Consider the following 17,570-nt stretch of genomic DNA (forward strand, 5'->3'; position numbering starts at 1 on the left):
AGGCCCACCACCACCACCAGCAGAGCCCTGCATGCAGGAAGGACACAACCAGTAGCACCATAGAAGATGCCCCAAGGTAGGTGAATGTGGAGACCAATGTAGGGAGTGTCATGAGGCTCTTGTCTGAGTCCAGGATAAGGAGTCCCTAGAGAGAAGGGATGATCTGACCTCTGAGAAGTCTGATTTCCCTGTTCCAGGTGCCACATCCCACCAAGACTTGGTAATGTGGGGGGACAGGATGGCAAAGACCAGGTGTGGGCAATTTAGAGTGAACCCTGCTCAGATACATTCTCACACAGCCAACACACACACACACACACACACACACACACACACACACACACACACTCAGTCACGCAGACCACAGATACCCGGACCCTTACAGTCAGCCACACAGGCACGCACACACGGGCACACACACACTCACAGAAACATACACAGCCACACACAGTGGCAACACACACACACTCATTCACACACATGTCTACAGACACATGTACAGTAATACCCTCGTTGCATACAATCACTGCACGCACACACACTCATCCACAGTGACATACACTCTCTGCCACACAATCATCCACAGACCCACACGGTGACACACTCACACACTCACCACAGACACACAGTGACACGCACTCACACCTGCAGAGGAAACTTCTCTCCGGATCTCCCCAACATCACGACTTCCCCCCACAACCAACCAGCTACTCCCTCCCAGACCCAAGCCTCCAGCCCGAGAAGGGCTGGGCGGGGGCTGACCGGCTTGGCATGGCCCGGGCCCGGAGAGCGGGTCCTTGGTCCGTGTGGTCCCCCGCGCGTCCCTCGGGTCAGGCCCGCGGGCCTCCAGGCCGGGGCAGGGGCGGGGGCCGCGGAGGAGGCCCAGCCCCTCCCCCCTCCGGGGCCGGAGCTGCGGCCGCCGGAGCCCGGGGCGTGGGCGGCGCCCGGGCCGCAGCCGGGCCGAGCCTGGGGGGCGCTGCAGAGGGCGCGGCGAGTGCAGCCCCGTCCCCACCCCTCCCGGCGGCTTACCTGGCCCAGCTCGGGCTCCGGCCGGGTTACATGGTGCCGGCGGCCCGGGCGGGGGGCGCTGCGGCGACGGCCGTGAGAGCAGGGACCCGGACCCGGCACTGCGGAGCCCCCAGCGAAGGGGCCGCGCCGGCTGCGGAGCCCCGAGCGAGCGCCGAGCGGCAGCGGGCGCGGGAGCGGGAGGCGGCCAAGCCACGGAGGCTGGATTTCCCGGGGACCAGGAAGGGGAGGCGGGGGGATCCCGCCCGCGCGCTCCGCCCCCGCCCCCGCCCCCGCGCAGGGCGGCCGAGCTGGGAGCTGAGGGGCGGGAGGGGGACCAAGCTCCCCGCCCCCGCACCGGACCCAGGAGGGCCCAGGTCGCAGCCGGCGGGCGGCCACCGGGTCCACGAGGAGCACCCGCCGAGCTGAGCGACAGCGCTGGGGAGGCCCAGCCGAGGGTGCCAATAAGATCCCGCTCACTGGGGGCCGCGGGAGCAGTGTCCACCGAGGACCCAAAACGGGCACATAACAGTGTCACTGCCACGCACAGCCGATTTAGGCACAGGGACCTAAGCCCAGAGCCGGGCGGTTGGGGAGACAGTCACAGTCTCACATTCAAGGTCTCCTGCCCCACTGAGGCATAGTCACACTCTGAATGTCACACATAGCCCCCATCCTGACACGTCCCCTTAGGAGACACTCCTTCGGGTTTTCCAGGTCTGCTCCCCGACTTCAGCACTTGGGCTTGGTTCAGGAAGCCCCCCTCTTCTGCCCCAGCCCTGCCAAGATGAGGCGCTGTGCCCGGTCTCAGGGCCACTGACAGGCGTCCCCCACCTACACTCCGCACAGTGGAGGCATCCCCAATGTAGAAGGAGAACCCCGCTATACCTGCGGTCTCTGCTGGGGCCCCCACCCGTACCCACTGTGCCCGCCCACCTCTGGGCCCAGAGCCAGGGGCTGTGCCATGGCGGGGGCGGGGTGGGAGAGGGAAAGGGAACTGTCCGAAGCACAGCCGGTGGCTGCAGAGCCAGTACATAAGCTGCAGGAGCCAGGAGAGGCGGAGAGCTGACTGCAGCAGTCCCTGGCTAGAATCCGTCTTGGCGCCCAGAACGATGCTGTAATGGGGGGGAGGGGGCCTCGTGGGGGGAGCCGCAGGGGGAGGGGCTGAAGATGTGGAGGAGGGGCTGGCTCTGGATTCTGACTTTCTTGGGTGGGTGTGAAAGTTGGGGTGGAGGGCCGTGTGCGTCCTTAAAGCCCTCTTCCTCCACCTTTTCTGGTTTTGAAAACTTGAACTGTTGAGGCATGGGTTTGAAAGGCTTGGGAGACGGAGCATCGCTCTGGAGAGAGACCCTGGAGTTGTTCTGATTCAGTGCTCCCCATAACACCTCCTTTCTCTCCGTATCCGTTTGGAGTCACTGGTTCTTATTCCTGTATAAAACGGCAAACTGAGGTACAGAAAGTAGAAGCCACAGGCCCTAAAGAGTTAGAACTGGGAGCCAAGTCCCAGGGAGATGTTGAAAGGTGCAACATTACATAAAGGAGCTTAGAGACTCCTTCTCTCAAAGGAAACTGAGAAATCTTAGTGGGAGATTAGCAGTTTGTTCAACTATCCTACCCTACAATATAGGACATTGTCCCTTGAATCATGTGCTAAGGCTACAGTTCCCAGCCCAGGAATCGGTCAGTAAAGAGTAAATGTCAGAGAAAATAGGATAGGAAATTAGTCCCAGAAACTCCTTGGAATTGAAAGAAACATCTTACTTTCCATGAAGTATAAGAAAGTCACCATCTAGCCTGGTGTGGTTGTGCATGCCTATAATCCCAACAACTCAGGAGGCAGAGGCAGGAGGACCGTAAGTTCAAGACCAGCCTCAGCATCTGAGCAAGACCTTGTCTCAAAAGGAAAAATAAAAAGGGCTGGGGATGTGGCTCAGTGGTAAAGTGCCCCTGAGTTCAAATGCCAGTATGAAAGAAAGAAAGAGAAAAATTCATCATCTAGGATGCTAAAAGACACCATCATGCTTTGTCAGTTCCAACATGTATATTTTGTTAACCATTCTGAAACTGGAAAGCATCTTACAATAGATGGGACATTTGCTATGGTTTTTCTACTTTTCTCTTAAAGCTGTTATCAAAGAGTTGTGTTTTAAAATTGACAATCTTGGGCTGGGGATGTGGTTCAAGTGGTAGTGCGCTCGCCTGGCATGCGTGCGGCCCGGGTTCGATCCTCAGCACCACATACAGACAAAGATGCTGTGTCTGCCAAATACTGAAAAATAAATATTAAAAAAATAAATAAAATAAATAAATAAATAAATAAATAAATAAAAATAAAATTGACAACCTAATGTAGTTTTCATTTGTTCCTTCAACAACATTGACTGATCATCCCTGGCACCTTGCTAGCCTCTTGGGATATAATGATTAATCAAACAGGATTACCTTAGAAAGAACACCCATCTGGTGATTCTTAAAGACAAAGGAGATGTTAATCAATAATGACTATCTGAGCCAGCTTCACTGGAGTTTGACTTATGGTCAAACTCTTACTTAAAAGGACCCCATACTTAGAAGGACCACGCTCTTGTTTTAATGCTCTGCTGTCATTATCTTCAAATTTTTAATAATTTTTGAACAAGGGACTCTGTATTTTATGACTGCTACATTAGGAATTCTATGACTTAACAGAAGTGGGCACAGAATACTTTTAGAATCTAGAGGCAATAGTCAGCTCTGTCTAGGTGAAGAGAGGCAGTCAAAGAAGCATAAAGGAGGCTTTTGAGTAGAGTCTCAAAGGTTGGAAGAGAGAATTTCAGATGGAGAGTTGCAGAGGTACAAAGACAGAAACTCACCAAAGTGTCAATCAAGCAGCATGACAGAGACCAAGTGTCTTGGTTGATCCTCCTGCTGAAAACATGATAAATGATAGATAAGACTTTTTAAAGTCTTCTTAAATACATCAATGTGCTGGCAAAAAAAAAAAATAAGAATCACTCCAGTTTAAACCTAAATGAAGGCAGAACCAAAGAAGAAAGAAGGGAACTGAAGCCAACTTTAGAAGTGGGGGCTATGACAGATAAGTGGCAAAAAGAGCACCAATTCTCCACCTCTCCCTGAATTCATGTCCTTTGCCATTTGACTTTGTAACTAACTCTCTGATTGAAAGTGGACTTTGTTTTCCCTCCCCTGGAATCTGGGGGGATTTCTGACGTGATTTGGCCAATATAAACCGTAGAAGAAGTCACAATGTGCCAATTCTAAGTCTAGTCACTAAAAGACTTGCACATCTCTCCTCTTTCTCTTGGTCTCCTGCCTCCACAATGAGAACAAGCCTAAGAAAGCCTACTGAAGAATGAGTGACAAGGTAGAAAAGAGCCATGTCATCCCAACCATTCCAACCAAGAACACTGAAGGCCAGCCTAGAGCAGCTGACCTGTAAGCACACAACAGAGTCCAGCCACAAGCAGCAGAAATATTTATGGCCACGCTGACTGTAGACACATGTGAAGCCAGCTGAGTAGGAAGAATCATCAAGCCAATTTGAAAACTCTTGATCGGTAGTAAGTGCTTGTCACTTTAAGTCACTGAGTTTTGGGATGGTGTGTTATGCCACCAATATCATGGCAATAAATAACTGATACAAGAACATGTGATGACAAATGAAATTTACCATCAGTTGTCATGATCTCTTAGGGCATAAGAGAAAAAAGATAAGACCTAGAATCTGCCCAAGGAGGTCAAATATTCCTTAATCAGAACTTAGAACCCCCAAGGGGCTATATTCTCAATATACAAGAGAACTAGAAAAAAAACTCAGCCCATCCCTACACATGGAAAATTGCAAGAAAATAGCTTGTTTTGATGTTGGCAATAGCAATGAGTGTCAGAGGAAACAATCACCTCCTGAAGACTCATAACTACAAGTTAGGTCTCACACCACATGCAGCCCAATTCAGCAGACCTAGGAGAGCTAGAAAAACTCAAACCAAGAATTAGTATAAAATGGTCCCAGAATGATAGTGCCTCAGGTGCCTGGCAGAAACAAAAGTAAATCTTTCTTAAAAGAATCATGGTCATCTCAGGCCTCAAATTATTTCCACAGATAAATTTTCAAAGAAAATGAACACAGGAAAAAAAAAAACTTGACTCCATGAACAAGAATCAGTGTGATGGTTAATTTTAATGTGTCAACTTGCTTGGGTTAAGGAATACCCAGATAGCTGGTTTAAAAAAAAAAAAGTTTTTAAAAGTTATTTCCATAACTTAAGTGCTTTTTAAAAAAATTTTGTAGTTGTAAATGGATAGCATGCCTTTATTTTATTTGTTTATTTTTATGTGGTGCTGAAGATCAAACCCAGTGCCCCACAAGTGCAACGCAAGCACTCCGCCACTGAGCTACAGCCCCAGTCCAACTTTAGTGCTTTTGATTTTTCTCCTTTAGGATGATATTTACTGTAAAGTTTTTGGAGACCCCTCTCAATCACATAAAGTTCCATTTTATTTCTAATTGACTAAAATTATTTTGTTAAAATATGTAATTTTTCTTTTCTTCCTTTTTGTGTCCTGTTTTTGCTTTTGTTTTGCAGGACTGTGGATCGAACCAAGGGCCTGACACATGATAAGTGTTCTACCACTGAGCTACATCCCCACCTATTTTATTTTATTTTAAGACAGGATCTCACTGAATTTTCCAGGCTGGCCTTGAACTTGTGATCCTCATGTCTCAGCCTCACACCTATAATCCCAGCCAAGTAGCTGGGAATATGGGTGTGCGGCACCACCTCTAACTAAATGTGTGTGAGTTTTAAAGTGCATCATTTACAATAGCCACAACAATGTCAGATATTTAATGACAAATCTAATAAAAGGTACATAGAACTATAAACTCTGAATGTCATTTAAAAAGACAATAAATGGTGCCAGTTGTGGTGGCACATGCTTGTAATCCCAGCAGCTGGATAGACTGAGGTAGGAGGATTGCAAGTTTAAAGCCAGCCCCAGCAAAAGCAAGGTGCTAAGTAACTCAGTGAGACCCTTTTCTAAATAAAAATACAAAATAGGGTTGGGGATGTGGCTCAGTGGTTGAGTGCCCCTGAGTTAAATTCCTGGTAACCACCACCACCACCACCCCCAAAAAAGACAATAAATGAAGAGATATTTCACATTGATTAAAAAAAAAACTATAATTTTCATAGGGATGTAATTCTTCCCATATTGAACCCTAGATTTAATGCAATTTCAGTTGAAATGTCATGTTACATGATTACCTGATTCTAAAATTAATATGGAAAAGTTAAGAGCCAAGAATGACTAAGACACTTTTTAATATTCTCATGAAAATTTTTAAACATATAACAAAAAAGGGGAAAATAGTATAATACCATATGTCTGTTACCCAAATGCAATGATTATAAACCTGCAGCCAGTATTGTTTAATCTATATCTTCTATTTGCACTCTCTTTATATTATTTTGAAGCAAGGCCTAGACATAATATTTTATTAATATTTTAGTATGTACATACAAGAACTATTTTGTTAAACATTATACAGTATCATAACCACATCTAAATAAATTCTGGAGCAGGAATTTCTTCATAGGTGGTATTGCATATTACCATTAGTCATCAAATACCTATCAAATATTCAGTTATATTTCCCTAATATTTTTCATACATTGTAATCAGTTGGTACCATTTAAAAAATCTAGGGGGCTGAAGTTGTGGCTCAGTGGTAGATCACTTGCCTGGCATGTGTGAGGCCCTAGGTTTGATCCTCAGCACTGTATAAAAATAAATTTTAAAAATCCATTGACAACTAAAAACTATTTTTAAAAAAATATATAGTCCCTCTCTCCTTTTCTTTTAATAGCAAATTTATTTGTTGAAGAGGTCAGATTTTTTATCCTGAGCATTTTATATATTTTGAATTTTATCTGTAGAGTTATTGTTTTTCCTCTATCCCCTCTGTCCCCACCCCTTTTTTACTTCTACTATTGGATACAGAGCCCAGAAGCACTCCACCACTGAACTACATCCCCTGTCCTTTCTATTTTTTAATTTGTCTTGTTCAGGTTGGCCTTGAACTTGGTATCCTCCTGCCTCAGTTTCCCAACTAGCTGAGATTATAGGTGTGCACCACTGTGCACAACTTATCCCCTATATTTTCTATATATGGGTAATTAGATCTAGAGCTTCAATCAGATGCTGGTTCAATTCTGGAGCAGGAATTTCTTCATAGGTGGTATTGCATATTTTCATTAGTAGACACACCATATCTAGTTGTCTCTCTTTTTATAATGTCTCCTTTTTGCATTAGAGTTTGCAAAATAATGGTGTACAAATTATATAATTCCCTCTTCATTTATTGGCTGGAACACTTCCATAAAGAGAAACTTCCTCAATTGTTTTATTACCTTAATATACAGTTCATACAGAAAAAGCAGGAAAAATATTCATTCCTTTAGTTTCCAATTTTAAAAGCAATGAATCGGAGGGAAATAAATGAACCTTGACCTCAAAAAGTGGAAGGAAAATAAAAAACAAACAAACAAAAAAAGCAATTCAAAATAGATCATAGACCAAATGTGAATGGCAAAACATTAAATCTTCCACAAGAAAATACTACAGGAGAACACCTTTATGACCTTGGAGTGGACAAATATTTCCCAAGCAGGATGCAAAAAGTGCTGACCATATAAGGATATATTGACAAGTTGGATTTATTAAAATTAAACAATTATGCCAGCCATTACACCTGTAATCCCAACCTCTTGGAAACCTGAGGCAGGAGGATTGCAAGTTTGAGGGAGCCTCAGCAACTTAGTAAGCCCCTAAGCAACCTAGAGAGAGCCTGTCTCAAAATGAAAATAAAAAGGGTTGGGGATATAGCTCAGTGGTAAAATGCCCTGGGCTCAATCCCCAGTATCAGAAATAATTTTTTAATTAAATAATTATATTCATTAAAAGAAACCATTAAGAGAGTGAAAAACCAAAGGCCAGGAGAAAATATTTGCAATTACAATCCAATCAAGAACTCATCTGGGGCTGGGGTTGTAGCTCAGTGGTAGGGCGCTTGCCTAGCATGTGTGAGGCACTGGGTTCCGATCCTCAGCATCACATATAAATAAATAAATAAATAAAATAAAGGTATTGTGTCCATCTACAACTAAAAAAATTTTTAAAGAACTCCTGTCTTGTGGTTGGGAGAGTGCTAGGCAGTGATATTGGCCAAATTGTATTGTTACATTGTGTGCATGCACAAATAGGTAACAAGAATCCCAACAATATGTACAACTATAGTGCACCAATTTAAAAAAATAAAGAACTAATGTCCAGAATATATCAAGAACACCCACAAACCATTAGGAAACAAGTTCAAAATTGCAATGAGCAAAAAACCTTAAATGAACCTTCTCAAAAGAGGATCAACAACTGGCTGATAAGCATAAAAATAGGTGTTCAATAGTATTACTCATGAAAGAAATTGAATTTAAAATCTAAGTAGGATCCCACCATACATCCAACAGAATGCTACAATTTACAAAGATCAGTGGTACCAAGTATTGGTAAAATGGGAAGCAACTATACATTGCAGGTAAGAGTGTAATGGTACCACAATTTTGGTATACTGGCAGCACCTACTAAAGCTAAACATGTGCCTACCCTATGACTCGGCAATTCTACTCCTAGAAACATACTCCTCAAATTGAATGCATATGTCTACCAAAAGACAGGTACAAGAATATCCATAGCAACTTATTTCACAATAGCCCCATGATGGAAAAAACAAATATGTCTACCAATGGGGAAAATAAGTCAATAAATTATGAAATCATGGTATAGTAGAAAAATCATGCAACAATAAAAAGAAGAACTCCTGGGCTTGGGATGTGACTCAGCGGTAGCACATGCGAAACCCTGGATCCTTAGCACCACATAAAAATAAATAAGTGAAATAAAGGTATTGTGTCCAACTACAACTAAAAAATAAATATATTTTTTTAAAAAAAAAAAAAGAAGAAGAAGAAGAACTCCTGGGCCTGGGGATGTGGCTCAGTGGTAGAGTGCTGGCCTTGCACTTGCGAGACCCTGAGTTCGATCCTCAGCACCACATAAAAATAGATAAGTGAAATAAAGGTATTGTGTTCAACTAAATAATAAATATTAAAAAAAGAAGAACTCCTGTTATATTCTACATAGAATCATATATCCTAGCTTCACAAAGTGGGGTTCACAAGCATCACCCAGGATTTGTTAGAAATGCAGAATCTGGGGCTGAGTTTGTGTCTCAGTGGTAGAGCGCTCACCTGGCATGCTTGAGGCACTGGGTTCAATTCTCAGCACCACATAAAATATAAAATAAAGGTATTGTCTCCACCTACAACTAAGAAATAAATATTTTTTTAAAAAAAGAAAGAAAGAAATACAGAATCTGAAATCCCAGCATGGACCTACTGAATCCATTTACATGTTAACCAATTCAACAGATGATTCCATGCCCATAAAGTTTTGAAAAATATTGTTCTATGTCTTCTTTTGGATGTATATAAAAGTAAAATTCTCATCGATCTTACCTCTAGGATTTTACTTTAAGCCTGGAATAATGGCACTTGCCTGAAATCTCAGCTACTCTCCAGGCTTAGGCAGGAGGGTCACAAGTTCAAGGCCAACCTGGGCAATTTAGTGAGACCCTGTCTCAAAAAATTAAAAGGGCTGGGGATGTAACTCAGCAGGGCTCCTGGGTTCAACCCCAGGTACCACATACACATAAGAAAAAAATCAAACTTTACATTATATTTATTAAAATCTATATACTGGGCATAATAGTGCAGGCCTATACAGTCCAGCTACTCAGGAGACAGATAGAAGGATTGCTTGAGCCCAGAAGTTCGAGGGCAGCCTGAACAACACAGCATAATCTGTTTCAAAACAAAAGTAATAGCAACAAAGATAAAAATTCTAGGGGCTGGGGTTGTGGCTCAGTGGAGAACAACTTGCCTGGCATGTGTGAGGAGGCACTGAGTTCCATCCTTTAGCACCACATAAAAATAAAACAAAGGAATTGTGTACATCTACAACTGAAAAAAAAGATAAAAATTATAAACATTTAACATGTACTTTATGATGTCCTTTTTAACCCCAAATAAAATAAAAATAACAACTTGGTTCCCTAGCATATTCCAAAGAGGGGATATAGGCTATAGAGTAATAAGGGCTTTTTTAAGTATCATTTTAAATGTATTGGGTATATTTTGATCCATTGAAGCTTTTATTCCATTATGGGACCCAAGCCCAACTGCTCACCATACAACAGGCCAATTACATAAAAAATAAGTTGTTGCTAGGCATGGTACTCTGTAATCCCAGTGGCTTGGGAGGCTGAGGCAGGAGGATCACAAACTCCCAGCCAGCCTCAGAAACTTAGTGAGGCCTGAAGTAACTTAGCAAGATCCTTTCTCTAAATAAAATATTAAAAAGGGCTGGGGATGTGGCTCAGCAGTTAAGCACCCCTGGGTTCAATCCCTAGTACCAAAATAAAATAAAATAAGTTGTTCAGGTAAGGAAGTCAACTTTATTTGAAAATCCAGCTAGACAGGAAGACAGAGGATTCTTGGGACAGAATTCATCTTGCTAGGAAGCTGATTTCAGAGTGGTTTATATAACCTCCTTACAGTATGTGATGGGTAACCAGACTGGTGGGTGCCTCCTCACGTTGGATGGGCCAGATGATGCATATCTGATCCTAATCGCCTAGTCAGGAGATGTTTTTCAGTTCTGCCCAACTCAAGAACAAAGATTATTATTTCCTTGGGCTATTATTGTCACTGAATAGTTTACCAGTGTGCAGTTCCTGACATATTACACAATAGATAGGCTAGAGGGGGTAGCTGCCCCAAGGCCCTCTTGCTGATAGCCAAACTCACAGTAATGAAAGAAAACCTCCTTAATGCTCGGCTTCAATTCTACTTATGCTCTATTTTCCCCATTTATGGCCAAAGGTAGTGTCTTTAAGTTGGCTGCTGGGTCCTTCACACACTCAGAAACATTTGGTAATTTCTTTGCTTCATAATATAAGAAAATATTTCAACTCATTTTGTCATTTGCTGTACCAGACCTGAAAATAGCCATTCTTCAAAAAATCCAGGTTGCTTTTAATTTGAAATGGTATTAAAAGCTTCACACTGGGTACTAAGAGATCTCATTAATTACTCTAAATACTTCTGGAGACTAAAGAGGTGTCATTTGCCCTATCACATATCAGAAGATATAGCATCAAGACCATGTGGTCTGTGCTAGCTGGGAGAGACAAAACGATCAGTACAATAGACTAGAGAGCTCAAAACAGATTTATATATGAAACTTTGGATGTATGACAGAGAGGCCATTGCAGATAAGTAGAAAAAGGAGGACAAATGATTATCCATTTGGAAAATTAATTAATTGGGTCCCTACTTCACACAATATACAATTCAACTCCAGTTGGGTCAGGTTAATGAATTAAATGTCAAATGCAAAGTTCTTAATAGAAATTTATTAATCTGGTTTTCCAGAGAAATAGAAGCAATGGTGTGTGTGTGTGTGTGTGTGTGTGTGTGTGTGTGTGTGTGTGTGTGTAGACAGATGAATGAATGGATAGATAGATGATAAGGATTTAGCTCTCACGACTATGGAGGCTGAGAAGTCCTAGAATCTGTACTAAGCAAACTGGAGACTCAAGAGAGCTCTTAGTATCATTTCATTCTCAGTTCAAAAACAGAAGACCCGTGTCCCAGCTTAAAGACAGGTAGAGAGAAAGATTTTTTTTCTTTCTTTTTTTTTTTTTTTTTTTTTTTTTTGTAGCAGGGATTGAACCCTGGGGTGCTTAACCACTGACCCACAGCCCTTTTTTTAATATTTTTTTTAGAGACACAGTCTCATGAGTTGCTAAATGCCTTGCTAATCTGCTGATCCTGGCTTTGAACTCTCCATCCTCCTGCCTCAGGCTCCCAAATTGCTGGGATTACAAGGGTATGCCAACATGCCCAGGGAGAAAGAATTCTTTCTTAGCCTTTTTATTCTCCTTAGGCCTTCAATGGGTTGGATGAGGCCCACCCACACTAGGGAGAGCCATTTGCTGTATTCAGTTTATGATTCAAATTTTAATCTCATCCAGAAACACCCTTACAAACATACCAGAAATAATGTTTAACCAAATATTTAGGCACTCCAAGGCCCAGTTATGTTGACATAAAATTATCCATCACAAAAGTTTAGGTAAATATCCTTTTTTGTTTTTTAAGAGATGAGGTCTTTCTGTGTTGCCTAGGCTGGCCTCAAACCCCTGGGCTCAAGGGATCCTTCTGTCTCAGCCTCTGAAGTAGCTGGACTACAGGTATACACCACCACACCTGGCAAATGTCCTTTTTTTTTTTTTTTTTTTTTTTTAAAGAGAGAGTGAGAGAGGGGGACAGAGAGAGAGAGAGAGAGAGAGAGAGAGAGAGAGAGAGAGAGAGAGAGAATTTTAACATTTATTTATTTTTTCTTAGTTCTTGGCGGACACAACATCTTTGTTGGTATGTGGTGCTGCTGAGGATCGAACCCGGGCCGCACGCATGCCAGGCGAGCGCGCTACCGCTTGAGCCACATCCCCAGCCCCGCAAATGTCCTTTTGAACTTGGTTTAGAAATATTTTCTTATAAACAATAAGCACCAATAAGCACCAAAAAAGCACTATCCAAGAAAGAAAAGATGTGTTGCTGGACTTGGTGGCACAGTGTAATCCCAGTGGCTCTGGAGGCCGAGGAAGGATCACAAGTTCAAAGCCAGCCTCAGCAACTTAGCTAGACCCTAAAAAACTCAGAGAGCACCTGTCTCAAAAAAAAAAAAAAAAAGATGGATATATTTAACTATATTAAATAAAGGGAAAGGCAAGCTATAAATGAGAAGATTTTTGTAATATATGTATAACTGACCAAGAATTAGTATTAATAATTGTTTATTTCTCTATATGAATTCCTCAAAATCAGTTTTAAAAAATACATGTTACTTGGCCAGGTGCAGTAGCACACACCTGTAATCCCAGCAGCCCAGGAAGCTGAGGCAGGAGGATTGCAAGTTCAAAGCCAGCCTCAGCAAAAGCAATGCAGTAAGAAATTCAGTGAGACCTTGTCTCTAAATAAAATACAAAATAGGGCTGGGAATGTGGCTCAGTGGTCAAGTGCCCCTGAGTCCAGTCCTCAGTACCCAAAAAAAAAAAAAAAAAAAAAAGACATGTTACATGAGCAACACATATGAGCAGGGAATTCTTACAGGAAACACATATGGACTATTAGTAACTAGGGAAACACAAATTAAGACCACAATGAGATACTAATGCATACCATTAGATTCACAAAAAATTGAAAATCTGACCATTCCAAGTATTAGAATGTGAATCAATAGGATCTCTTACACACATCTGGTACAGGTATAAATTAGAACACCTATTTTTAAATAATTCAGCATTGGTTTGAAAAGTTTGATATTTATAGGATAATATTCAAAGTATTAATAACCAATACATGCTGCTAATCAATCAGAACAGATGTTTAACCAATCAAACTGTGTGCTAGCCTGTAGTTCTGCTGGTATGTATTAGCTAGCAATAGCCCTACATATATTACAACTCAGCATGACACTCCTAGTTACATACCAAGTGGAAACTCCTGCTCATATTATTTATCATGAGATATACACAAGAATATATATAGTAACACTGTTTGCAGTAGGAAAGAAATAGAAACAAGCAAAATGTCTACTAACAGAAGGGCTAAAATCATCATAAAATAGTCACACAATGGAATATTACATAAAGCATGCAAAAATAGGGATACATTTTAGTTAATATAGCATTGAGTATTTTTAACATCCCCTAAATTATATGTACCATAATATTTTTTTCATTCAGTTCAAAAATGACAAAAACTGAACATATATTCAGGCATGTTGAATAACTCTATGCACAAGGAAGAGAACAATAATCACAAATTTGGAAAGAGCAAAAACAGTCATTGGATGGGAAGAGCAGAGAAATAGCTCTTGTAGCTTTCAGGTTGAGCAGTACTCATTATATTCTTTTATAAATACATACATAACATTCACACAGAAAGCAAGGGGTTCATGTCCAGTGATAAGCATGAACCGTAGACCAAGAATTATGACTGATCCAGTTCTGTGTATCTCAGGTCCATTAAAAAAATAAAAGACCAATTTGAAATATGAGAAATTTTAAAGAACAACCAACCAGATAGGAAAGGGGACTAAAAATAACTTCAAGAAATGAAAAATATAATAACTAAAATTAGAAACTCAATAAATGAGTTTAAAAGCCAACCGAAGGCAAGTACTAATAGAATCAGTGAACAGGAAGATAGAGCTGAAAAATGCCCAGGAAACATTATAGAGGGATAAAGATCTGTGGAAGACATTAAGAAAGATCAAGGGTAATATGAGATGGCCCAACACACATCCAAGACAAAACCCAAAAGCAGAGGGAGAGAATGGGACAGAGGCAAAATAGAGAGATAATGACTGATGGTTTTCCAGAATTGATGAAGATGTCAAACTACAGATTTCCAAAAAACTTCAAGCAGAAAAATTAAAAAGAAAGCCACACCTACAAGATCATATTAAAACTGCAAAGCAAGGCTGGGGCTGGGGCTCTGGTAGAGTGCTTGCCTAGCATGTGTGAAGCACTGAGTTTGATCCTCAGCACTACATAAATAAGTAAATAAATAAATAATAAGTTGTGGGTTTTTTAAAGAAGGAGTAGGAGGAGGAGAAGGAAGGAAGGAAGGAAGGAAGGAAGGAAAAAAGGAAGGAAGGGAAGGAAGGAGGGAGGAAAGAAAACTCAATCAGAGAAGAAGAGACAGGTTGCCTTCAAAGCAGCAATACATAAGCTGTCAACTGACCTCATAAAGCAATACTGGCTATGGGAATGTGTGTGAGTGTGAGTGTGTGTGTGTGTGATTGTTGCCATGTGTTTTAATTTAATCTTTGAAAAAACCCACCAGACTTTATTACTGTTTTACGCAGTGAAGTTTTATTTATATGTATCCACATATTTACTATTTTATTTTTCTTCATTACTTCTTGCATCCTAGACCTTCATTCTGAAATATTTCTAAAATCTCACAAAGGTAATCAGAGATCACAGACTTCGCCAGTTAATGAATACAACTGTTTTCCACTAACACTCCCAACTTAATCTTGGTAGCTTAAAATCCAGAATTTTTGCAAGTAAGCAAAATGTAGGGGCTTTAGCCATGGCCTGCCAAGCCAGAAATCTGCAGGCTCAGAACTCAATCATTCATGGAAGGACCACTCCACACTGGCAGTGGACTCCCATCATTGCCATGTGCCATCATTAGTGGAATTGAAATGCTGCTGCTTTGGCCTGATGCCTGAGATTAAAGTTATCTCTTGTGAAATGGAGAGCATGCATTTTCTGTGTTATGCTCAGCTGGAGAGGTCCTGGGGTAAAATTGCTTGAGCTGTTAGTTAATATCGTTCTTTTTCTCATTGCCAGGACGTCCAAGCAGGGACTCCATAACCTTAGGCCCTAATGATTCCACAGAGTCATACTCCTGCTCAAATTCCATTCCTGCTGATGTTTTCATCACCACCATCACTAGGAACCAGTGAAGCAGGAACTCAGCTGTGCCATGTGCTGGTGGAGCTGGAATTCAGCCGTAGCCCGAAGGCCAATGAAACTCAGAGACTGCATTGCATTCAAGCTAGAAAATCCCTGTCTTTTTAGAAGTAAGAAAGGGACTCTTCTGAGGAATGTTCAGTGAAAGAGAAGGGAGGCGTCATAGCAAGATTGACTGAGCCCCATGATATTTTAGAGATCCATTGTTTAACTATCTAATTCAAACTCATAATCCATGTTTCCCTGGGTACATATCAACCACGAGAGGGCTAGACCAGGATTAGCTTCTGTGCCAGTCCCCTGTTATGTAGCTCGAAGCATTACTTGGCATCTATTGCTAGAGTTGGTCCATATACTCAACTCCTTCTTCCATGTATAGCAAATTCTCCTTCCATGACTCTGGTCTCCTTTCTCTGACATTAGACTTTGTTTGGGATCAGCCCAGTCCACCAGCCAACACATCTTGGAAGAATTCAGGACTCCTCTTCATTCTTCTTGTGTGAATCATAAATGGAGGCAAAAGGAGGAGGATTTGCCATACCTCTCTCAGACAGGATCCTTAGTTCATACCCAGCTGTGGCAATCTGTTACCTTTAAATGATCAAAACCCTGTTTCAAAAGCACACTTAAAAGTACATTTTTCTTTTTTTTAGATGTTGATGGACCTTTATTTTATTTATTTATATATATGTGGTGCTGAGAATTGAAACCAGTGCCTCGCCCATGCTATGCAAGTGCTCTGCCACTGAGCCACAGCCCAGCACGAAAAGTGCATTTTTCTTAGTGAAGATTAATTAAAAATGTTTAATAAACTAATTTTTAAGTTTAAATAAGTTTATTGAATTGCAGTTACATTGTACATAACTAAGTATGCCTACACATAGTGCATAAATTTTAAGTGTAACACTCAATGGTTATGTCGAAAAGTAAATACATTCCTGTAACCAACCATAATCAAGAAAAAGAACAACTGGGCATGGTGGCACATGCCTATAGTCCCAGTGACAATGGAAGCTGAAGCAGGAGAATCACAAGTTCAAGGCCAGCCTTGGCAACTTAGTGAATCCCTCAGCAACTTAGCAAGACCCTGCCTCAAAATATAAAATAAAAAATAAACAGCCAGGTGCAGTGGTGCATTCCTGCCTGCAATCCCAGAGGCTCAGGAGGCTGAGGCAGGAGGATTGCATGTTCAAAGCCAACCTCAGCAAAAGTGAGGCGCTAAGCAACTCCATGAGACCCTGTCTCTAAATAAAATACAAAATAGGGCTGGGGATGTGGCTCAGTGGTTGAGTGCCCCTGAGTTCAATCCCCAACATCCCCACCCAAAATAAATAATTAAATAATAAAAGGGATATAAATAAATAATAAAATATCTACTGGTGATCAGGAACCCTAGGTTCAATCCTCAGTACAAAAAAAAAAAAAAGTGTTGGGCTGGGGCTGTAGCTCAGTGGTAAAGCACTTGCCTCACATGTGTGAGGCATTGGGTTTGATCCTCAGCACCACATAAAAATAAATAAAGATACTGTATGTTCATCTACAACTAAAACAAATTTTTTAAAAAAATGTTGCCCATATCTTTTCATTGGACAGCCAGAAAAATCGATATTCTACTGAGGAGTGTCTGCAAAGAGAGGTTCAGTCTATGGTGTTAGTATAAGGGCTTAAGAAATTAAGCTCAGGGTAGAGCTAGGTTTTAACATGTTTAACAGCATTCATGATCTTTCTGAATTTCAGGTAACAACCTATACAAATATATCAGTTTCTAGGAATATTCAAACACTGGGCTTGGGTTCAAGCCTGCAGGGAAAAACATGCATCTGGTCAGATGACAAAGCAATCAAGTCTCTTTGTGTATCTTGGTTAGAAGCAGTAAGGAGAACTAGGAGATTCTACA

At 41.6% G+C, this 17,570-nt stretch overlaps 2 protein-coding genes across 2 annotated transcripts in view; both read right to left on the bottom strand.

Annotated features, from left to right (window-relative positions):
* The window catches only part of Dlgap3 (DLG associated protein 3), a 60,748-nt gene extending 59,510 nt beyond the window's left edge, over positions 1 to 1,238 (bottom strand). The window contains exon 1 of the mRNA XM_078025889.1: positions 1,030 to 1,238. The gene's annotated coding sequence lies outside the window, so the exon portion shown is untranslated. The remainder of the gene's footprint in view (positions 1 to 1,029) is intronic.
* Positions 1,239 to 3,098: 1,860 nt separating this feature from the next.
* Positions 3,099 to 17,570, bottom strand: part of Tmem35b (transmembrane protein 35B) — a 39,306-nt gene continuing 24,834 nt past the window's right edge. The window contains exons 4-5 of the mRNA XM_013362247.4: positions 3,858 to 3,912; positions 3,099 to 3,274 (exon numbers count right to left, since the gene is read on the bottom strand). Coding sequence (XP_013217701.2) covers positions 3,869 to 3,912 — 44 coding nt within the window. The 3' untranslated portion in view covers positions 3,099 to 3,274; positions 3,858 to 3,868. The remainder of the gene's footprint in view (positions 3,275 to 3,857; positions 3,913 to 17,570) is intronic.

The sequence above is a fragment of the Ictidomys tridecemlineatus genome, chromosome 11 (genome assembly GCF_052094955.1).
Source record: "Ictidomys tridecemlineatus isolate mIctTri1 chromosome 11, mIctTri1.hap1, whole genome shotgun sequence".
NCBI classification, from domain to species: domain Eukaryota; kingdom Metazoa; phylum Chordata; class Mammalia; order Rodentia; family Sciuridae; genus Ictidomys; species Ictidomys tridecemlineatus.